The following is a 24,181-nucleotide window of genomic DNA, read 5'->3' as shown; positions in this document are numbered from 1 at the left end:
ACAGAGAGACTCATTTCTGTGTAATAACAGAACACATGATATCTGCCCTCATCTTAAATAGAAGTGCGACCTATGGAAACTGCAGGTTCTGGCATGCAGTACTTCTTGCTTCAAATAGCTAGGCTATGAAGCATAAGTCTCTGCATTCCACACCTCCATACCAAAGATGAAAGTGGATGTACGATGGGTGCCCTTGTTTTATACTGGCTATATGTTGGAGTCAATTAATATCAGTTTTATTTTAATTTGCTTTATTCTGACAGGCAATACAATTATTTGATGATTTGTTGTATGAATTATCGTGTCAAGCCAAAGGACTAACCAGCCAGAACATAGAATTATGCAAAGCAGTGAGGAATGTTTTACAGGTAAGTCTATTGAAATGGGCTGTAAGAGGAATGGTTAGGTGATTATATGTTTTTTACCAAAACTGTGGAGAGATTTGTGAAGTTTTTGTGCCAGTAACAACTGAATGTAAAATTCAGTTCTGGATTTGTCATAGTGCAGCTAGTTTGAATATGTCAGGCAATGTCCATATATTTCCGTTGATAAAGGGTAGTTCAGCATGTGTATAAATACTTGCAGGATTGGGGCCTTAGACCTTCAACCCTCAGCACTGTTAGTCTTGATTTTCATCCTGTTGCATTGTGAGGTTTCATGTTTATCTGTTATTGACTCTGTATCAGGGGATCTCAAACTCAAATGATCATGAGGGCCACATGAGGACTAGTACATTGGCCTGAGGGCGGCACCACCGACCGGCCCCCCAGGCTGTCCCGGCCCTGCCCCCACTCCACCCCTTCTGTGAGGCCCTGGCCCTGCCCCGCCTCTTCCCACCCCTTCCCTGTACAAACATGACTCTCACGTAAAGAGAGTATGACATCACAGAAAAGCTGTGGTCTGAAACTGCTTTTTTTTTTTTACAGAGCTTCCTTCATCTTTCTGGCTTCCTAATACTTTTCCATTTGCTAATGTCCTAAAAGACAGAGAACAGTTTAGTCAAATGCAAAATGGAAGAGATTCTTTATAATTTTGCTTTTTGAATTAACTGCTGCAGTGTATTGTTATAGATTGTGCCTTCAGTGATGATGATCTCACTTGCAGACTATGGTGCAGCTGCTGGAAACTCTGACGGGTTGTGTGCGACATATCTGTACCCTGCAGGAGCCTGTGCCTCTAGAGAGTATCCGTACCCTTCCCTCTTCCGTTCTGTATGTAATCAAAAACACATTTATGCACTGCAAGGTAGGTCTCTGGATTAATAGGAGAAAAAAAGATTCTAGATCTAGTTATAGATCATATAAAAAATCCTTTGAGGTGTGATTCTGCTTTGAAAAGTAACTTTTGTGGCTTTCCATTTTTGTTGCCTCAATATTGGATCAAATGTGCTCAGTTTACAAGTATGAAGATGGCTTTTCCAACTGCCAGCCCTGCAAACTCAGTCTGACCTCTGAAAGCCAAGCTCAGTTATTTCCATCTTGTGCATTACCACCAGTAATAAAGGTTTTTCTGATGAAATTCCTACAGTTTAAGATGAGACGGGATCATTATATTATCTAGTCTGATCTGTATACCACAGGCCATTACACTTCACTCGGTTACTCCTGTATTGTGCCCAATAACTTGTTTAGCTAATTAGGCCCTCTGACACCCGTGTAAACCCATTGTCTTCAGTGGATTTGCAGAGCTATAAGTGACTATGGATGTGTTAATATTAACTCTATGATTCAGTGCAGATTTCAAGGCAGACTTGTGATTGGGATTAAATACTTTGCGTTATGTATAAAAACATGTTGGCATCACATTTTGCAGCACCTGCATGTGGAAGAAAACTGATTGTTGTGCTTGAAACCTTTCCTGCTGTAAGCAGTGCCAGTATCATAAGACATAGTAATTTGTTATCCATCCTACTGGTATCAATTTCACTTTTGAGCTTGTCTTCCTTGCTTATTAGAAACGTTAAATACTTATGGAGCCAAATTACACAGTGAGACCTTTGCCTAAGGACTTCTCCTCCAGTAGGCAATTTATTATTAAGAAACACTTTAAAGTACTGGGAAACTTTTGGGATACAACTACGTTTGTCATGAAGTATGGTCCTAGATTTTGGTAGAAATCTGATTTTAGAGTTATGCATCAAGGGTCTGATCCAAAGTTCAGTTAAATCACTAGAAAGATTCTTGCTGATTCACTGGTCTTTCTATCAGGCCCTAAGTGAGCGGGATTTTGTATTTCATGCATAATAACCACAGATGGCTATTTAAAATCAACTCACACAACCAGTAAAAGCTGTAGAAGTAGATGTTTGTATGCCTTGATTCTGCGCCCATTGACATTTGTAACAAAATTCCCATTGATTTCAGCAGGAGCAACATCAGATCTTTATTCTCAGACATTTTCTAACTCTCCCTAATCCCACGTTTCCTACAGGACAGCGAGTCACTGTACAGTGGGTGCCTGCACTTGATTTCCGACCTCCTCCAATCTCTGTTTAAAGAGACCTATTCTCTTCAAAAGCAGCTTATGGAGCTGCTTGATATGATCTCTATGGAATCTGCTTCTGCTGAGGACAGTATTGTAGATATGGTGTCAGGTGTGTATATGAAAGATGTTTCTTTATCCTGCCCAGCCCCCTGTTTTCTACAGACAGTGGGCCTGATCCCCCAAGATGCAGAGCACTTCCTGCTAGATGTTGAGCACCCTCAATTCCTGTTGCCTTCAGTGGGAGTTGAGGGCATTCGGCACTTAATAATTGGTCAGTTTTCAAAAACTGGAAGTGGTTTTGCAAATGCAGTGATGTGACAGCTGTGTTTGTTTTTTTTCAGGCATTGAATATACAGGTCTATTTAAACTCAGTGTTTGTTTGCTCTTACTTACTGTTTCCTCTGCAGTGATCCATACTGTGCTGGAGATCTGCTCTGTCATTTCCAACATGGACCATGCCCTTCATGCCAACACATGGAAGTTCATAATCAAGTATGTTTTAATACTTTGAATGTTGCTGTTGTGTATCCCAAGTGTATTTTAGAGCCACTGTTTTATAACTTGTTTAAAGCTAGGCTTTTCAAAAGTGCCTATGGGAGGTGGTGCCCTGATTCTCACTGAAGTTTAACTAGTAATGCATTCTCAGTTGAAAAAGTTATGAGCCTTGCCTTAGAAAGTGAAACACTCTTTGATCTTTTTTATATTGTGTTAAGGAAATAAATTCTAAATACAATATTATGATTTAAATGTTCCCCAAGGGTCTGAATTGGAATTCCACCGACACTGTTTGATTAGATTCTGTCACCGATTTGACGCATCCTGTATCCCTTCTGTGCTTCAATAAATAGTCACAATGGGACTAGAGTGGTTCTGTCTCTGAGTTCCTTGGCATTTGTCAGGACACTGCTGCATTAGTGCACTCAGTTACAACGGTGATGGGTGCAGTGTAGGAGCCTAGAGTAGAGTAGGGTCTGTGGAATAGTGCTTATTATGACCTGATGTCACTTGATTTGTTTCTGACAATTAAACATCTGATCCTGTTCCTGTCTGGCTTTGTTAGGCAAAGCCTCAAGCACCATTCCCTGCTACAGAGCCATTTGAAACACAAGGACATCCTCAGTGGCCTGTGCAAGGACACCCTCTTTTCGTTCCATTCCTGTTTGCAGCTGGCTGAGCAGATGAAGCTGTCTGGGACACAGGTGAATGAACAATCCCCCAAAACTACTTTTGGGCTTGAGAAAGAGTTGGGTTAGGAAGCACTGCAAAGATAGATATGTTTGCTATGCAGTGTTATTGGCTAAAAAATAGACTAATTTTACACTCTAGGTACTTCACATTGCTTACAAGGTTCTCTAGAAAACCACATTGAAAAGGAGTCTAATAGCCCTGGTTAGCATCCAGGATACTTTGGGTAGATACAAAGACTATTCTCCCTCCTCCCCATCTCCAGTACTCTTCAGGAATCTCATTCATTTCACATACTGCTGCTTTCACTAGGTCAATTAAAAAGACAACAGTTAAACTTTGAAGATTCCTGTGAAAAATTGTTTTGAGATTACAGAGATATCACATGTTCTTAGGGGTTTTCCCCAATTTCTGCTGTTTTTGTGTGGAATCCAAGCTTCCTTTAACAAACAAGATAAAGTTTCTAGCCCTGATAGCAGTGTATCTTGCAATGTCACTTTCTTTGATATCTTCTTAGTCTGTCCATGGTGTTTTTATTGCTGCTTTCCTTTTTGATAGGAGAGCACTGACTACAAGTTGTTCCAGAAGACAGTTAAACTGTGTAGATTCTTTGCTAATTCCCTTGTTCACTACATCAAGGTACGATTTATTATATGGGTCCTACATGAGTATAAAACTAACTCTGTATTATGCAAATAGACACACTGATCAAGTATTTTGTGTTGCTACACCATACTTACAACTGTGGTATCTGGATGGCATAATTAACACCCATACTTACCTGCTTGTGATTTATTATCTCACATGTAATACAATTTGGATACCTAATACTGTTCACTACTTCTGCCTATCTTCTGCTAAATAGCTGCCTTGCTGTATTCTTCCAGCTGAACACGGTGCTCTCTGACTCCATCAGATTTCACACACTAAGCAGGGTCAGTACTGTACCTGGATGGGAGCAGCGAGATGCAGCAGGCAGTGACATTGATGAGTCAGTAGGGGGTGCTTATCCCTCACAGTTGGCACTGAACCAACATTGCCTTGAACATGTAAACAGACAAACAGTTGCGAGGGGTGTAAGCTTGTTGCTCATTTATCCCTAATGTTCACAACATGTTCATGGTCCCACTTCCAGCATCTCAGGGCTAGCATTTGTCCACAGGACCCTCAACTTTTTTCAGTGGGTCTCAGATCAGTTTTCAGCCGGGGAAGGTAGCTCCACCCAGGAGGTTGCTGATTTTACAGGGTCCACTAACAGCTTCCTACTAGCATACTGCCTTCATTTGAACTTGTTCCGTTGCTGAGAAGCCAATATGATCTTTTGCCACTAGGAGGATGAATTTGATAGCATGAAAGGCAGTATGGTCTGGTGCAGTGGTTTTCAACCTGTTGCCCGCAGACCCAGGGAGTCCACGGAGTATGTATAAGATTTCCAAAGGGGGTCCATGCCTCCATCCAAGATTTTTTTAGGGGTCTGCAAATGAAAAAAAGGTTGAAAACCACTGTTCTAGTGGATTAAGTACAGGACTGAGAATAAAGGATTCCTTCATTCAAGTCCTGTCTCTGACTCCTTGGCTTTGTGCCAAAGTTTCCATGTCTACAAAATTGGGTTATTAACTCACACACTTACCAAATGAGGGTGCAAGAGAGAAACAGGTTCACCAGTGGCTTTCGGGCCTAGTGATCTGCAGACCCCCAACTTACTTGAACAACTGCCCTTTGCAACATTTGTCTAGATGTTGGCAACTATCCGTATCACCAGTACAAATAGTTGGATTCCATTTCTGCAGCAGGTGGCTGGAGGTGGGGCGATACCTGAAGATCTCAGTCACTGTCCAACATCTTTTTATAAAATAGATTAGTTAAGTTTGGGATGTAGCCAAGAAAATCCCCTTCCTCTAACCCTCCCCATAAATCCTCTGGCTAGTTTTGTGCAGCAGTATAATAGTGCTGAACAGGAATCAGTTACATATGGAGATGGGTGGAGAAAAATTGTTACACAGAAAAAGGTGTAAGGCTGTTTCTGAAGGTGTGAGTTCTGGTGTTTGATTGCCCTTAAAAAAGACCTTAAGCTCCCTCTTAAAATAAATGTGAGGAGGAGATCTAAAAATAAATAATCTGGCTGAACTCTTTCTCCTGGGATTTTCTGCAAGCTCCTATCACCTACCTAGGGATAACTACAGAAAACCACGTTCCTCTTTCCTACTCTTTCTCTCTGTCCTTTCCTTCTCCCCCCACCTCTTTCTTCTGATAGTCTTATTTTAACCTTTTGGTACTCATTTAAGTAACACACCAAATACCAATAACAAATGCAGAGTAGATGATGAGGTATATAATCACCTTGTCTGTTGTGTTAATGTCCGTTATCTTTTTTGTTTATGCATGGGATAGAATCAATAGTCTTTAAAATACACCTCTACCCCGATATAACACGGTCTGCGGGAGCCAAAAAAATCTTACCGCGTTATATGTGAAACCGCGTTATATTGAACTTGCTTTGGCCCCCCTGCTCCTTGTCCCCTGACCACTCCAGAGGACCCCCCCCATCCCTAATCACCCCCAGGACTCCACCCCCTACCTAAGCCCCCTGTCCCCTGACTGCCCTGACCCCTATCCACACCCCTGCCCCTGACAGGCACTCACTGGCAGCAGCAGGAAGCAGAGCAACGTGGCCGCAGCCCGCTCCACTCCACCAGCTCCCAGTCATGGCGCTCCGCTTCCCGCAGCCGGTGAGTGCAATGAGGTTGGGGAAAGGATGCCCTCCGCACACACCGGTGGTGGGAAGCGGAGCGCCACAGCTGGGAGCTGGAAGAGTGGAGCGGGCTGTGGCCACATTGCTTCCGCTGCTGCCGGTGAGTACCGGGGGGATCCCTTCCCCCAAGTCTCCTCCTCCCTCACCTGGTGAGAGAAGCGGAGCGGGCTGCTCCCAGCCCCCTGCTAATCACTCGGGCCACTCTGGGCCTGCGGGGTCCCCAAAAGTGCTCCCCACAGCTCCTGCCTCCCAGACCCTTGGATTGGGTTGGGGCTGCTTTACCGCGTTGTATGTGAACCTGTGTTATATCGGGTCACATTATATCAGGGTAGAGGTGTATGTGAAGAGTGCATTTTTGTTTGTTTGTGATTGACTGTGGTTATTGCTCCTGTAAATGAAGTTTAAGAAAACCCTTATCTTATTAATTTAGCTTCCTAAAGAGGAGAAACATATGATAATTTTACTTGATAATTTGGCATGTGTTGTGCATTTTGCATTTCTTTTGCAGTGAGCATCACAGCAGGCTACAACTTTTAAAAATTAGACTTCATAATTAAGCATTTCACAAATACGTTCAAGTAAGCAGAAGAAAAATATATTTAATCGTTATTTCATTTTGAAAATACCATTCAAAATTGGTGGCTTTTGCAGGAATTTATTCCTTTCCTCTCTGATTCCTGCTGTCGATTACACCAGCTGTATCTTCAGATATATAGGTAAGTGAACCACAAAAATTAGCTCTTTGATTCCACTGCAGGGACATCTCTGTATCAGCTCTGAAAGTGTCTGTCGTAGTTACAGCAGCTCCAAACATTACAAGACTTGCAAAAATAAAAGATTGCAGCAGTCACTCTCTGATTTGTTACATGCAGAACAGGATTTGTGTATAGAATTTCTTTGGTGTATGGAGGTCAGAGAAATTTGTACTTCCTCCTGGGAAACTTCTTTTGGGTGCTTTAGTGTGGTCTGTTTGTGTAGCTACTAGTCATTTTAACCTATCCTCCAAACGCTGCCAGAAAGTGAATCAGTGCCATGTTACCAAACTCCTCATTCTGTTGCATTTTCTTCTACTAGATCCTATCAGTGGATCTACCTGGGATCTTACTGTGCAGATGGAGCCCTTTAGAGGATCTGAGCCCTTAACAACTGTTTTTCTTGTAGTTACTCACTCCACAGGGCCTCTGCAATGAAATAACGAGGCAACATTTTGTTTTAAAAAAAGTTAAGTGCAAAAGAAATTTAATGCACTATTAAGGTTAAATTAAACCCCACAAAGGCTGGGAAATAATTATTGTCCCACAATAACCATAGTTCTGCACTGCTTGGTGCTTGCGCTGTGACAGAGTTTGTTATTATGTATTCACTTAACAATGGGACATGCTCTTTCTCCTTTTAATTGAAAGTACGTGTGTGGTGGGACAGTTTATTCTAGTTGCATTCTGGTGAAAACATAAACAACATTTTATGCACCTCAGCAACAGTTATTTTGTAAAATAGTTCTTTCACTATGATTGAACATGGAAATATTCAGCCTGAGCAGGGTTTTTTTTTGTTTTTTTTTTAACAAATTTAATGAGGAATTGAAAATAGAACTTCAGTAAAGAACATGGCCTTAGTATTATACTGTAAACTTGAAAAAAGGGAAGATACCAGACTGGTTAGTCCTTGCTGAAACACTCTTTGCTGCTTCTCTCTAGACAATACATAGTATCATGGACTTTCAGTTGTTTGTCATTTTTCTCAGAGATAGGATACTTACTCAGTTTGCCCTGGCAATGAGGAAAATAGCATAATGTAGGTGTAATTGAGGGCACATTTTGATGCTGCACTTGGAATTTAAGCCCAGATCCTTCAGTGAGTTGGGTGCAGATGGACTATTGTTCACATTTCATTGCAATATCATGTTCTTAGTTAATCCTTTTTGTTGATGATGCACTCTCTCTTCTGCATGTGCTCACTTGGCAGGGTTTACAGGAGTGAAAAGTGTTAAAAACTGAGCAGATCTATTGAGTAAGAAGGTGCCGTTTTTACATAGTCTCTTTGTAATCTGTTTCTATAACGCTCATCTTTGTAGTGTCTAAGGGCTTGTCTGCATGGGGAAATTTACTGGTACAATTATACCACTATAGTTATTAATCATGTTTAGTATGGTAGTGCCTAAGGACCAGCCGAGAATGGGGCCCCATCGTGCTAGGCACTGTACAAACACCTAGTAGCAGACAGATCCCACCCAGAAGAGTTTGCAATCTAATCAGAGCAGACAGACATGGAGTGGGGGAGTAAGAGTGTCCACGTGGGGAATTATACTGATATAATTATGCTGGTAGATAGCCCTGTGTAGAATAGCCCTGAAGTCCTTCCTATACTAATTACACCTTTATGCCATTCTAGTTTTGAAAAACATGTCTTTGCAACTCTTACTTTTTATACATAAAAGTTTTAACCGAAACACTGAAAACTGCCACGCCCATGCCAATTTCAAAGTGGAAATAAAATTTAACACCTACCATTATAAAAAAAAAAGCACTCAGGGAGATGCTGGTTAAACCTGTTCTTTCTGTCCTGGGGGATGCAGAAATTCATAACTTTAAAAAAAAACAAACCCACCCCAAAACACTTTAGGCTTACCTCTTAGGCAGGACTACACTTAAAACACGACATTGGTGCAGCTGCAGCGCTGAAGTGAAGACACTCCTTCGCTGACAGGACAGCTTCTCCTGTTGGTGTAGTTAATCCACCTTCCCGAGAAGCAGTAGCTATGTTGACAGGAGAAGTTCTCCCATCAACACAGTGCCGTCTACATGACGGGTTAGATCGGTATAACTGTTGCTCAGTGTGTAGATTTTTTGCACCTCTGAGAGACATAGTTATCCCGATACAGGTCTGTAGTATAGACCTGTTCTTAGACTAGTAGGGTGACCGAATGCACCTCTGTATTCACATTCTATGCACTACTGTAATAATCTTTGTACAAAAGATCATGGTGAAATGTTTGTAGCAGCATAATATGTAAAGTAATGAACATAAGCTGAAGTGTTTTTACCAGACAAATCTGGGAAGGAGGTAACCTGTTCCTTAGATACAACGGACAAGCTAACACCTCTAGCCTGGTGTCATCAAAGTTGATTGGCAAATCATCCATCAAGTGGCCATTTGGCAGTGAATGGGAGGCAGGAACTGATTGATCTGCGGCCAGGTCTGCACTATGAACTTACATTGGTATAACTACATCACTCAGGGGTGTGAAAAATCCACACCCCAGAGCGATGCATTTAGTTATACACCAGTGTAGACAGAGCTAGGTCGATGGGAGGGCTTCTCCTGTCGACATAGATACCGCCTTTTGTGGAGGTGGATTAACTATGCCGACAGGAGAAGTTTTTCGGTCGGCGTAGTAGCATCTTCACCGAAGTACTATAGTGGTGCAGCTGCACTGGTGCAGTGATTTAAGTGTAGACCTGCTCTGTTTTAGCAAGCAATAACATGGAACCTCTTTCACCAGAAGATGCCATGTCTCTCTCCTCATAGTGGGAAGGAACTTTATCTAGGGGTAACCCTCTGGAAAATGCATTTCAGAGGGTGACTGGACTATAAAAGTGAAGGGCAAAAAAACCCCAGGGATATCTTTCTTTCTCTCCCTATCTCTCTCTCTTGCTCTCTCTTTCACCTAAGAAGACAAAAGAACCAGTCCTTTGATTTGGTGAGGGCATCGTGACCTGAGAATTTAGTCAGCCCTGTTGCTGCGAGCTTGGGATAAGGATTTTACCTTGAACCAAGGCTAGTTTGAGTTTTAGCTACTAGAAAGCATTTTATCTGTATTTCTCTTGTAACCATTTCTGACTTTAATACTTATACTTGTACTCACTTAAAATCTATCTCTTTGTAGTTTAATAAACTTGTTTTATTTTTTAACCAAACCTAATCCAGTGTTGTCTTTAAACTGAACTGTTTGGGTAAATCCGGTTAAAGTAGCAAACTGTTGGATAATATCTGAACTGCCCAGGAGAAGCTGGACAGTGCAGAACACACATTTTGGGGACAATCCAGGACTGGGAGTGTGTTGGGGTCACTCTGCAAGTAGTAACCAAGTGCTGCTGGAAGCCAGTATTTGGCTGGTGTTTGCTGACAAGCTGCTGGCATCAGAGTTGCTGGACCATGACGGTAGCTACACACAGATACTGAAGGGGTAACCTGCCTGCTGTTTGTGAGCGGCCCAGGTTGGGAGCTACAGCTGTGAAGCATTGTGAGGCACCCGAATTTGCAGGGCAGGTGGTGACAGAACCCTCCACTGGTCTGGATTGCACCCCAGAATGTGACAAGTAGGTTTTCACTTGATGCCCTCTCCCTCTCTGCTGCTTTCTCTCACTCTGTTTCCTCTTTCTTTTTGGTCTCAATCTCTTTTTAATTTTTTGTGTCTCACTTATTCTTCCTAAGTTTTCATTTCCTGCAAAGCAAAATGGCGTTAACCTGTTATCACTAACCTGCAGGCTGGTATGTTGGTACTCTCATCATCTGGAACAAATTGAATCTACAAATGTTTCCCTTTGAAGTTTTCTACTCGTAGTCACTTCTGCACCTGTTGAGTAAATGCCTCTTTGTATGGACTTTTACCACTTTTCAGCAGAAGCAGATTGGACAGTTTTTCTTATTGTGTTTAATAAAATACAGGCCTTCAGTAGTTGGTTTAAAGGCAGAATATAGTGACGTGCTCACCATTTTAAAATACATTGTTAGATATAAAGAAAAGGAATACTTGTGGCACCTTAGAGACTAACAAATGTATTTGAGCAAAAGCTTATGCTCAAATAAATTTGTTAGTCTCTAAGGTGCCACAAATACTCCTTTTCTTTTTGCGAATACAGACTAACACGGCTGCTACTCTGAAACCTATTGTTAGATATGAAACATATGCTTCTCTTTGCTTGTATTGGTAGATCTGTTAATCCACAATAATAGTAACTCACATTTTTGTCTCTTAATGCTTATTTGAAATGCAGTGCTAGTGAGTACCTCTGTACTTTCCTCCCCCGCAGCAAATTTCCTCCTAGTCTGTATGCTTCGGTGATTTCAGAGGCCCATCAAGATGAAATAGCCAGGGTTTTTCTGGTGGCACTGGACCCTCTCATTCACCAGCTTCTTCCCTTCAGGCCTTTTCTGGAGCAAGTATTAAGTGAAAAATTAGGTAGGTTTAAAAATATTACTGCCTGTGTTTCATAGTACAGTTGTGTCATCTCTTAGGAATAGAACCAGGTGACTTAACTTTTTGTGCTTCACTCGCTATACAACAGTTCTGCATATGTCATAATGTTGGTATCTTATTTCTGTGGAGTAGTTTTAGTAATGGATCCTAAGTAATACTTTCAGGTACTAAAGGATCTTCAGCCAATTGCAGCACTAGGTGGGGTGAACATTGCACAGCTCATAAAACAACATAAAAGGTTCTTTAACTCTATGACCGTTATTCTGCGTGCACTGGGAAAATTGCATTAAAACACTGATTTGTTATATTGAACAAATCTAAGATGCCCTTCTGACACAAAAGTCAACGCAAAAGTGGGCTGGCTGAAAATATTCTGCCAAAACTGTTCTTTGATGGAAAAATTGGGGTTTTGACCCCCCCCCCCCCCCGTGTCTTTTCTATGGAAATTTTTTCATCAAAAAATTGCAAGTTTTTCCCCCCTGGTTTTCTGCCAAACCCAAAATATTTCAACCAGAAAATAAAATATCTCTGAAATGCTGTTACAGTGCATCCTGGGAGTTGTAGTTCAGGTGTCTCATGCTCCCGTTCTCCTCTGTGTGCTATACTGGGCTACCCCAGCCAGCCTTCATCTTCCGTGATGTATACTGTGGCCATGCGACTCTCGTGGTGCATCATGGGAAATGTAGTCTGACCACAGAGCCAGGGCCATAAAGGAGCATGGGGCACTCTAACCACAACTCCCATGAGGCACTACAGTAGCATTTCTGAATCAGAATTCTTTGTTTTGTGGATAAAATATTATGATTAGTTATTTTTTGCTGAAAACATGAAATTTTCTCTGGGACTCCACTTCCCCTCCATTTTCCAACCAGCTTCATCTCTTAGTGACTTTTGAGCTTCATTAACAATTGATGTGCTTTTCACTCAGTCTTCTGTTGTTAATCACTCGCCCTAGCTTAGTTTTGGTTCCATCAAAAATGTGCCTTACAAATGCAAATATACTTTATATTTAAAAAAAAATTCCCTGCAGATCTTTCTCCTGAGTTGCATCTGCCGCAGTGTCATCTTCTGGTTACCATAATGGACAAGCTGCCCTCTCAGCCTGAGGATGTGCAGGCTCTCTGGACCACAGGAAGCCAGTTCTCAGAAGAGGTTCCCAGGTAATTTTTGCCTACAGCATTCAAGCTGCACAGGCAGACATGGGGGTTCAGGTACAAGAGGCCCCTCAAGCTAGCAAATCAGTAGCATTAGTAGGCTCTGAGGGCGCACTGTCTGATCCTTGGCCAGATGTGCTGGTGGATGTGATGTAATACCTCAAGGATGCACAGTACAAAGCAGAGATGCACTGGTCAGTTGAGGGAAAGGATGGCCTTTGGGCGCATGCAAGAATGTGGAGGGCCCTTGGGTTTGAATTTTTTTTAATCTCCAAAATCGGTCAACTTTCCCTCAAGTCAGCATGTTTGTTTATTTCCTTGTAGCAGGCATGCCATTTACTGAGCGCCCCCTCATGGCCAGAGGTGCCTCAGCAGTGCCCTGACTCTGTGCTCCCTCTGGGTCCCTTTAGGATCTCCCCGCATTCTTTCTCAGTATGCCCCCACCCGCCACCTGGGGTTGTGTGAATAGATGAAAGTAGTTCACAGTAGTTCTCAGTGTCCCCAGAATAAAGTTCATTACAGCAACACAAAAGTTCATGCTCACTTCCCTCTCTTTTACTGTACGCAGAGCTCTTATTCTGCCCCATACTGTTGTTCACGGAGTCGCCGATTCTGTCCTTCCTAGTGGGAGCTCAGTCTCCTGGCTCTGTCTTCTTTCTCCCTGTCAGCTCACTCTCTGTTCTGAGAGAGTGAGAGGAACATATATACTGCGCTCCTTCGGAGATCTTTCCCCTGATCGGTTAGGAGAGAGGGGAGCCTGCCCAATCCTATACTACAGGGCTTCTTGTCCTGCCCCTTAAAGGGACAGTCACTGGATTTTTCTTAACCAACTATTAATTCCCCAGGATCGCTTCCTTTCTTCTTGCTACAGGGCCATTTCCAGGGCCTCTGTTTATTCCAATGTCCCTGGAACAGGATCTCCTGGCCCCCTCTAATTGTAAAGGGCCAGTGTACCTTGTTACAGCCCCAAAAGCCTCTGCTAATCACCTGAGTTTATAAACAGAAAGTTAATCAGAGTTGTAAATCTGTTACTGTAAAGATATTTGTGTTATTGCCACAGCTCCCAACAGGAGACAAGAAGGAGCTCCCCTAGCTGTTTGTTCTTGGGATGTGAGGTGTGGACAGCAGTAACCCCACTCTCTTTCATTGTTCTGCAGGCTCTCTTTGTTCTCAGCCCTTTTTCTCGGTTTCCAGCAGTGCTCTGGTGAGCTCTCTCTTCCTGTTTGTTTGCCTGGAGTGATGGGTAGTGGACAAGCTGAGGTTCCTGTCACCCTGTATCACCACCTTTGCGTCCACTTGTGTGCCTTCATTGCATCCACACCCCCATCACACTTTCCTCAGCTGGTAGGTTGGTTTTTGGTTTACTCACGATCACCTTTTCAGCTGTTTCCTTCTGGTGGATTTTAACTTTTCAAAAAGTGTTGCTTTACTTCAGAAGGCAGATACAAGGCAGGTACGACTGCAGATGTGCAGCATATGTCATTACCAAAAACAACTATATAAACATGGTTGGAGACCTCAGTTGTATTAGAAACCTGTTTATAAAACCACAAAAGGAGCGCAAAAATGCAGCTTCTTTAAAAAAGCTGTTTAGTACTTTCTTTTAATCCAAGTTCTGAAGGTGATCACCTCCCTAAGACTGAGAAATTCCAGCTGCAGATTTTATCTCCTAGAGGATAGGACATCACAACTACTGTAACAGAGGCTGAAAGTCTTTTCGTTCTCCACCTTCAAAAAAGGATAAAATTATCATGAAAAATATGTCCCTTTTTTTGTCAAAAATTCTAGCAAAAAACTTGACCCTATTTTTTACTGAAAATTTTTGAAATTTGAAAATGTTCATCCAGCCGTTGTAAATTTTCACACATGGCCAATGATTTTGGGCCCATGTTAAAAATAAACCTAGTTTGCTTGCTTGTCTTTATAACTGAACATGCGATATTAAAGCCAGTTTGCTCCTAGACATTTTAACTGCACAAACTGACAAGTCTAATTCTATATGCAGTGTAGTTGTAGCCATGTCAGTCCCAGGATATTAGAGAGACAAGGTGGGTGAGGTAATATCTTATATTAGATCAACTTCTGTTGGTGAGAGAAACAAGCTTGACCTGAAGAAGAGCTCTGAGTGGCTCGAAAACTTGTCTCTCCCACCAACAGAAGTTGGTCCAATAAAAGATATTACCTCACCCACCTTGTCAGTCTAATTATGTGTCACACAAGTAAGTGGATTAAAAGTAGAGAGTAAAATTGCAATCTGTTCAGAAGTGCCTTCTCTATTCTTTCCTCAGGAGCATGCTCTGCTGGATGCAGTCCTGGGTTCTAGTATGATCACCTCTCTACTGGCTATGGATTCATGGTGCTTCCTGGCTCGGTAAGATACCCAATTATTGTAGGGCAAGGAGCAATGCACTGTATGGTTCAGGCTGCATGAACGTTTGCTTCCTAACTGCATGGTTTGAATGGCTCATAATTCTCAGACAGTTTCACTTGTAGAGCAGCCATGTTCTAGGGTTGGTCTATACTCAAAAATTTAGCTTATTTTGGAAAACATGAGCAGAAATGGTTCAGCTGTTTTTCCAACATGAGGGGAAAACGTACTTTTATAAAAGATTTCTTGCCATTTTTTTCCTAGCAGCTCTACAGTGGAGGACTGTGGGTAGCAAGTTTAAATGTGCCATGGAAATGGCCACCTGAGGAGAGAGAGCCTTTAATGCTCCATGATGCTTTATTTTGACTTGTTTGCATTGAAAGTCTTTGAAGATCGGTTTGTTCATATGTACAATATTTTGCACAGGGTTTTTTGCTAACCTTGTAAAGTGTGCAGCTAAGGGGAGCTCTGCTTGTCTGCATAGCTAGTAAAAGTGTGTATTGTGTGGGTGGATAGGCTGAAGGAAGGGGATGAGAAAGACTTGAGGGAGGGCTCTTGCAATGCACCTCCTCAGCTCGGCAGCTGCTAAGTCTCTCAGGAGAGGGGCTTTCTGTTACAGTCTTTGTAAAGAGTGTGCGACGCAGCATTCTGGTGGGATCTGGCCAAACTATTGAATTTCCATGTGGGACTGGCAAATTTTGGCAAGTCAACAGAGCTTTGAAATCCTGTAACGTGGAGGTGCTGCTGCTTTTAGGGGTATTTTTTCTTTGAAAAACAACCCAGCCTTAGGAAATTCCATACCAAAAAATCTCCAGCTAAAGGATGTTAATATTGTACAGCTGAGCACCGAAGTCACAATATGCCACTATGGCAAGGATGCACTTGCCACTTAAAACTTTCCCCCTTGTGCACATGCATTGTGCATCAGTGTTTAAAGACAAGATCACAGACAGTTTCTCAAACAATATATTAACATAACATTTTTCACCAACCTTAAATATATTTCACTAGAATCATGTAACTTTCATTCCCATATGTTTACACTAATTTCATTGTTATAATGGTCCAGTGTATCTGTATCAACTTACACATTTTATATAAGTTCTCTTCACTCTACAACACTTACTTTAATTTATTATTTATTTGATTAACATCAACAGTGTGCATTTATTATCCATGTACTATGCACTTATGTATACATGTCTTTTTTTTCTTCTTAAATTGCAATCATGGTCAATGCTACACTGGTGTATAGTGGTCCTGTGTTTTGATCTGCAAAAGGTGGGTCGTTCACCGGACCCTTGCTAGAACACACGTCTATATAGCGTGAATTCACATATAACGCAGTCGCAGCCATGAATCCCAAATTTAATTACTTTAATTGTAATTCATTTTTACGCAGTCCCCGCTATAACGCGGTACCATGCATGGGTCCCATGTTCTAGCGAGAGTCCAGTGTATTTCCTTTCTTCTCTATATTTCTTAATTCTCTGGCCACAGAATGGCTTTGGAATTTTCTCCTGGCAAATGAAATATACATAGGCCTTTAGGAAAAAAGCATTTCTCTGCTTTGTGTGGCAGAGTGTGAACTACTCTCTCCGACCAAGCAGAACAGGGCAGATGTGCAGATTGGCTTACTGACCTCTCTCTGTTACATCCCAGGTATGGAACAGCTGAATTGTGTGCTCATCACGTCTTTGTGATAGCCCATTTGGTGAGTAGTGTGGCAGAGTGTGGTGTATGCATGTACGTGTGTGTGTTTCGGCAGACAGGTTTTCTGCTTTTCTTGAACAGATCATACTTCCTGCATGGGATAGGGAGTAAGGAGACCTGAGTTCTAACTTCCATTCTCTGGCAAACTTCATAAGTGACCATGGACAATTTTCTCATCCTCTCTGTGCCTCATCTTTGCCATCAGCAAAATGGGGAAAATCCTTCCCTCCCGAGGGTTAATAATTAGCACTTGTTGCACTATAAATATATTCAGTGGTGATGTAGGTAAACAATCTGAAGGAAGGGGTGAGAAATATACAGACACTGCAAAACTGATGTAAGAGCTGCTAATTTAGGAGTTACTATAGTGAATCCTATATGATAAATTAGAGGAATGGACAGAGCAGAATTCAATGAGATGCCCCAAGGATAAATAAGAGCAAAGTAGCATACATATGCAATAAAAATAGCACCGTGAAGTAGAAAACAGTAAACCAGGAGATGGCCTGTAATGCAGGGAAAAACTTGACTGTAATGGTGTTGAACTACCAGTGATCACTCATTAGGATGTTTTGATTAAAAAGGGAAATGTAATCTTCAGTGTAAGAGGAGAATTCGTTGCTGCCTAAACAGAGGCCCAATATTAATTTTTTAGGTCATATTCCTGAGTCACAGAAGTCTTTGAATCTTTGAAAATGCCAACCTGTAGGATTCATGTGCTGGGAGCAGTGTCTTTTTCTTAATTTGCTTAGATCAATTCCCTGTTACCCTAATTCAGATAAAGTCTTGCCCTGGTGAGTGTTACCAGCTCTCTGTCTTGGGGGTCCTGCTGAGGCGTATGCTGTTCTTGATGGCTCCAGACCACCAGGCAAGTATAGCACCAATTTCTCCAGTCTTCTGCTAAGCCAAATAGAAATCCAACTGGCCTCCATTAAAACACCAGCCATCCATTTTCAGTTCACTGGAAACAGGAGGGTGGAGCAAACAGTAGTTTCTTGCCATCCTGATGTTGTGAGATGATAAAGCGGAGCAAAAGATAACATACCAATACAGAAAGGACACAGGGGGTTACCTTAATAACTAACTTGACCCCTGTGCTGTCCCGAAGTGCCTTCTCTTACCACTTTAGTTCTTCCTTATTATCAGTCCAACTTTGCTTTGAGTTTGTTGTCCTGTTTTCCCTGTGTTTTAGGCTGTTTCCCAGTTGAGAGATGGTGAGAGTTAACTCTGCTTATTCTAATAATGACTAGATCACTTTTGAGTCACAGTATAAAGGAAGACCACAGCTGAACGTATAAAGTTTAAAGGCACAATAGGAATGGTAGTTGCAAATAAATAACAGTTAAATAGTAATAACAAAAAACAACAATGCTGAAGTAAATTAATAAATAGTACACAGGAAATCACCAGGGTAAAAAGGATACTCAGCTAACTGGTTTAGTTCCCTGGGAATCAGCCTCTACATGCTTCATAAGAAAAGGCCAAAGAGCAAAACATTGATTTTGTCGGTGTTTCGTATGAATATGCTCCTCTATGGTATGTCTGCACCAAGCTTTAAAAAAGCAGGTGTCCCGAGTGGGAATGGTGGCATTTCCTTCCTGAGCTGCAAATCTGTAAAAAAGTCAAAGGGGATCAACCTTGGTTGCTGCAAACTTTTGGACTAAGAGTTAAAGGGCTGACCCTGCAAACCCTGAGGCACTTTTAGAGCTCATGGTGAAGTCCATTGGTCTGCTCACATGGATAAAATTACTCAGTCTGTAAATATAAGTAGGAGTGGGCTCTTCAGTAGTAGGGAGATTGATTAGTGACGGGGAGCCCAACAGCAGACTGCTTTCCATGGGGAATTGTTCCCCAAACGTCTGTGGCCAGATCTTCGGTTATCATTGATCCAGTGACTTCAGTGGAGCAAAGCAGATTTATGCTTGCTGAGGATCTGGCCCCTGTTCTTTGTTGCTATCCCCCCATATGGTTGAGAGTACCATTTGCTGAATCACACTGCCTCAGTAGATCATTCTCACACACCTCATGTGGGGCTCCTTGTCAAATGTCAAGAGTAGCACAAATCAAGGTACTGTTTGTAGGTTTTGCACCTCATCACTTCCAGGTTTTGTCCTGATCTCTTTAATTAACATTTACTTTGACTTGCAGGTGGAGTTTACCCAAAAGTTTCCTCCCAAAGAAGCAGAGAACCTGCCCCTGTGGCAGCATATTTCTCTCAAGGCCCTAACTCCTGATCTTAGGAAACATGTGGCACTCCAGCTCTGTGTGGTGGGGCTCACACAATGCAGGCAGTGGCTGAGCGGCAGGTGCACTCTGGGAGAACTCCCACCTGTGGTAAGGGAAGGTGTGACTCTGTTCATTAAACTTAGAGCTCCTAAGTGATAAGGAGCCTATTGTTACTCTGGCCCTGCTTGTTTATCTTCCCCTATTGTGCAGCCTTACAATATGTTCAGATTGCAAGCTCTCTGGAGCAGGGAGTGTCATTTTATTATGGACAGGTCTACACTACAAACTTGTATGGCACAGCTGCACCAATGCAACTGCACTGCTGTAACGCTTCTGGTGAAGACACTCTAAAGCCGATGGGAGAGAGCTCTCCTGTTGGCTTACTAACTCCACCTCCCCAAGAGGTGGTAGCTCTGTCGGCGAGAGAAGCTCTCCTGCCAATATAGTGCTGTCTATATGGGGGGAGGGCGGGCGCTAAGATTGGTGTAACTACGTCGCTCAAGGGTGTGGATTTTTCACACCACTGAGTGACAGTTATAGCGAAGTAAGTGTGTGGTGTAGACCTGGCCTATTCATGTGTACAGGGTGTAGCACAGTGGGGCCCTGATCTAGGCCTGTAGGAGTCACTGCAGTACAATATTATGAAAAGATCTATCTTCTCCCCTCTCCCCCAGTAAATGCATGCTAATAATTCTTAGTAGCAAAAATGTCAGATAATGCGTGTGTCAAAGGGAGAGCTAAGTTTCAACTTTTGACCAACTTTCCAGAGGGCTGATGATTACTGAACAGCTCTGGCAGCCACAGTGGGAGCTACTGGCTATTTGGCATTTTTGAAAGGCAGGTCGCTCATTTAGGTGCCCAAATATGGAATTAGGAACCTAACTTTAGACTCCTATTTTTGAAAATCTTTTGGATCAGAAAGAGCCCATCTTTGGGCATGTAGTGCCTCCCTTGCAACGTTGTGTTCCCGTCTTGTGTGTCCGTTAACAATAGTTAGCGAAAGCTCTGCGGATCAATACGTATTTTAATTACGTTTTGATCTCTTGCTGAGCATACATACAATGTTCTCGCTTAGACTTCTGGTGTGGTTTCGGCTAGAAGATTTCTTTAAGTGATAAGGGGTCTGCTGTTCTCGGAGGCTGCCATACCTGAAAGACAAGCACTGGTTTTTCTTGACAACCTAAGGAGAGTTGAGTGTGACTGGAGACCTCCACCTAAAAGGCCAGCAATTCAGGGTTCTGCTTCCTATGTTTCTGTGGTGATTGATAAGGCCGCTAAACCCTCCCCTCCTTATTTGCGCAGAACCGCTACTGAAGTCAGTGGGAGTTTGCTCTGTGAAGGGTGGCATGAGTTGGCTTCTAGCTTGGTGGACTAGCAGAACTACATTACTGACACATTGGGCCTCTTGTGAGGCTTTAGTAGCTGAATCCAGCAGGCCGGATTTTTACCTTGCTCCTGACCCCTCTCTCCATCTCTGCTAGAATGTTGCCCTCTCTGTCTTGCTGACTGTGTGCAATTCTGCTGGCGAAGCTCTGGAGGCAGGACTACAGGCAGCAGTGCTGGGAGCTGCTAGTCAGCTCTGGGCTCTCCTCCAGGTCAAGCAGGTGAGAGAACTCAGTGTTCCAACAATGTAAGGCAGCGTTACCCTGCAGGACCCAATTTGTGTGTTACCAAGTCATTTAATTGGATTGGAGCAGCTCCCTAAAGTGCAGTGCAGCTGAGTCCCCGTGCTTCAGACATCATGGTGTCTGAGCCATTGCCAGTGCTTTGGGGACTGAATTCTTCCCACAAGCACGTTTGCCCCCAGTGATATGTAGCTGGAACTGCACGTGTAGTGATGAGTCATATTACTCCATATCAGTTTTAGATGGACTGTTGTCTAAAACAAGTCTAGAAAGGGGATTGATCCCCAGAAATGGGGAAAACACAAATTAATAGAACCAGATGAACCAACCAATGGAGATAATTTAATGACCTTATTTTACTAAGAACAAAGAAAGGTGTAATATAGGATTTCCTTGTGATGAGAATTGCATTAATTCTGGCTCTGTTTGGCGCTGAACAGCCTGCAAAAGCAGTATTCTGAGCTCAGGTGAGAGATGTAGTTGTACAGAAAACAGAACATCTTTTGTAGAAACGACATGTTTTTAACTCCTTGCACTGGTGAAAAAAGAATGTAGAGACATTTGATGAAGTCAGAATTTCCTCTACAGTGTTTAAATCTACGGATTACTGTTTTATGTTCCAAGATCTAAATGTATAAGGGCAGATCCACAGCTGTTGTAACTCAATGTAACTCCATTGATTTTATTTGAACTGTGGGAGGACTATGACTTCAGTGGACTTATTCCAGTTTATACCAGCTGAGGGTTTGGCCCATGTGTTTTTAACCCACTACTAATGTGAATGAAAACCACTGCCATCTGGAGTAGCACACCAAAACCGAGGGCCTCCTATTGGTCTGCAGCAGAAAGTTACCGAACCAACATTTCCCACGAACAGTGTATCTTGCTGTTTTTGAAGGTGCAGTCAGGGGAGTCATCATGGTTTGTGCTCAGATGTGGAGGGAGGGGAGAAATAAATATTTGCCAAATGGTTATGGAGAAAATAGGTTGAGAGACATCTTACTTTTTTGGTTTCTGTGAGAGGGGCGGGATACAAATGCCATAGATTTTTAATAAAAAATATCAATAGTAGAGTATCCTATAAAATGCAACCATCCTAAACAATTCTTTATTCCTTCTTTTTGATTATCATGAAGATAAGAGCGGCTATACTGGGTCAGACCAGTGATCCATCTCACCCAGGATCAGACTTCTGATGGTGGTTAGTGCCAGATGCTTCAGAGGGAACTAACAAAACAGGGCAATTATTGAGTGATTCATCCTGTCGTCCAGTTGCAGCTTCTGGCAGTTGGAGGTTTAGGGACACCTAGAGCATTGGGTCCATCGCTGGACCTATCTATCCTACAGGAACTTAGCTAACTCTTTTTTTAACCCAGTTATACTTTTACATTGGACTTGCCAGAGTTTATGCTTCTTTCTATTTTCCTCAGTAGGATTTGACTTCCAGTTTTTAAAGAATGCCTTTTTGTCTCGTAACTGCCTTTTTACTCCGCTGTTTAGCAATGCTGGCATTTTTTTGGTTCCTCTTCCTGTTTTTTTTTAATATGGGGTATACATTTAGTTTGAGCCTCTATTACGATGTTTTTGAATAGTCTCCGTAGAGTTTGCAGCCATTTCACCCTTGTGACTCTTCCTTTTAATTTTCATTTAACTAGCTTTGTCATTTTTGTATAGCTCTCCAGTTTGAAGTTAAATGCTACTGAGGCAAGTTTCATTGGTATTTTCCATCTTACAAAGATGATACATTTAATTACGTTATGGTCACTATTACCGAGCGGTTCAGCTATATTCACCTCTTGGACCAGATCCTGTGCTCCACTTAGAACTAAATCAGGAATGGTCTCTCCCCTTGTGGGTTCCAGGACTAGCTGCTCCATGAAGCAGACATTATTGGTGTCTAGAAATTTGATCTCTTCATCTCATCCTGCAGTGACATGCGCCCAGTCAGTATGAGGATAGTTGAAATCCTCCATTATTATTGCATTTTCTGCCTTGCAGCCTAATTGTCCTGAACATCTTGAAATCACTGTCACCATCCTGGTCAGGTGGTTGATAGTACTTGCCTACTGCTATACTCTTATTGTTCAAGCATGGCATTGCTATTCATAGAGATTCTGTGGTACAGTTTGATTCATTTAAGACTTACTTCATTTGACTCTGTGCTTTTTTCCAAAATAATGTCACTCCTCCACCGCACGACCTACTCTGTCATTCCTTTGTATTTTTTACCCTGGTATTACCATGTCCCATTGACGTTCCTCATTCCACTGAGTTTCCACAATACCTAGTATATCAATATCCTAACTTAACCCCAAGCACTCTAGTTTGCCCCTCTTAGTATTTAGACTTCCTGCCTTCCTCACTGCTTCTCATGGGGATTGTATCTGCGATGGTATTTGTCTGAAGTTAAATGCTTTGGGCACAATATTGCAGTCTCACGCTTTTTATAAACCAGTTAAATTGCCCTGTAAACAGAAATGCTATGATGCTATATGATATGTCCATCTGGTCTGGTGCAGGTCTCAAGTCAGCTATGCCTCCAGCAGACACTTTGCTTGCTCCTTCCACTGCTGGAATTTTTCATCCAAACGTTAGACCCTCAATTGATAACTCAGGTAAGAAACGTCTTTTTGGGCAACCTACCTCATGCATGCTGGATCTTTGTTATTAAATGAGATCACATCTAATGAGTCGTTTCATGGTCTGATTTCTACTACTTAGCAAGAATGAAGAGTTCTTAACTTTATTTTGATTCCTTCCTACACTGTTTTCATGGCTTTGCTATGGTGTTTGCTACACATTGGTTAGCATCACTTTTGGGACTCTTGCAGTCCTTTTTTTCGCTGGGCAGCGATGGTGTCTGATGTATGTTTCTCTTTCAAATACACTTTGGGCTTTTATGTAAGGATTCCATTTAACATTTTGAAAAGCTCCCGGATACTTGCTTTTGTTCCATTGATGCATCTATTGTCCTGATCTAACTCTCTCTAGATGTGAATGAACTCGGACTTGATGGTCATTGCAATCCTCCGTTGAACAGAGTTTGTGTCTTATTTGATGGGGCTTCATCCACATCTATTTTCCTGCAGGTGTTTGCAATGCAGGCTTCCCTCCTTGAGTTGGATCCCCCAGATCATGTTCGTTTGGCAGCACTGGATCTGCTCTCTTCTGTGGGGAAACTGTTTATGCCACAAGAAATCCAGGTAAATGCACTGGCGGCAACATTTTGTCCTGAGCCATTCGTATATATTATTAAGGGGTTGTGTTCGTGGAATACATAGTACAGTGCACTGGACAGTGGTGCTTGGAGACATTTATTTTCAAACCAGGACAGAATACTTCCATGGCAGTTTTATATTCCAGTGAGTCTCTTTCTGTTATTCCCATTGCCTGTAGGATGCTGGGTGCATTCATTTGTATATTATTTCCCAGGAGCTTGAGAGAAGGGCTGATGTACACAAAACCCATTCTTTC

At 42.3% G+C, this 24,181-nt stretch overlaps 1 protein-coding gene across 2 annotated transcripts in view; it reads left to right on the top strand.

The window, feature by feature from the left end:
* The window catches only part of FIRRM (FIGNL1 interacting regulator of recombination and mitosis), a 32,407-nt gene that overhangs the window by 4,669 nt on the left and 3,557 nt on the right, over positions 1-24,181 (top strand). The window contains exons 4-20 of one of the 2 annotated variants that reach the window (XM_073356368.1): positions 264-368; positions 1,105-1,245; positions 2,431-2,593; positions 2,892-2,976; positions 3,545-3,683; positions 4,228-4,308; positions 7,073-7,137; positions 11,455-11,603; positions 12,652-12,781; positions 13,933-14,119; positions 15,064-15,146; positions 16,806-16,857; positions 17,635-17,724; positions 19,005-19,190; positions 20,564-20,686; positions 23,227-23,322; positions 23,797-23,910. In XM_073356368.1, coding sequence (XP_073212469.1) covers positions 264-368; positions 1,105-1,245; positions 2,431-2,593; positions 2,892-2,976; positions 3,545-3,683; positions 4,228-4,308; positions 7,073-7,137; positions 11,455-11,603; positions 12,652-12,781; positions 13,933-14,119; positions 15,064-15,146; positions 16,806-16,857; positions 17,635-17,724; positions 19,005-19,190; positions 20,564-20,686; positions 23,227-23,322; positions 23,797-23,910 — 1,989 coding nt within the window. The remainder of the gene's footprint in view (positions 1-263; positions 369-1,104; positions 1,246-2,430; positions 2,594-2,891; positions 2,977-3,544; positions 3,684-4,227; positions 4,309-7,072; positions 7,138-11,454; positions 11,604-12,651; positions 12,782-13,932; positions 14,120-15,063; positions 15,147-16,805; positions 16,858-17,634; positions 17,725-19,004; positions 19,191-20,563; positions 20,687-23,226; positions 23,323-23,796; positions 23,911-24,181) is intronic. The other variant, XM_073356370.1, reaches the window with a different exon arrangement.

The sequence above is a fragment of the Lepidochelys kempii genome, chromosome 8 (assembly GCF_965140265.1).
Source record: "Lepidochelys kempii isolate rLepKem1 chromosome 8, rLepKem1.hap2, whole genome shotgun sequence".
Taxonomy (NCBI): Eukaryota; Metazoa; Chordata; order Testudines; family Cheloniidae; genus Lepidochelys; species Lepidochelys kempii.
This window is presented reverse-complemented; position numbering and strand designations above follow the sequence as displayed.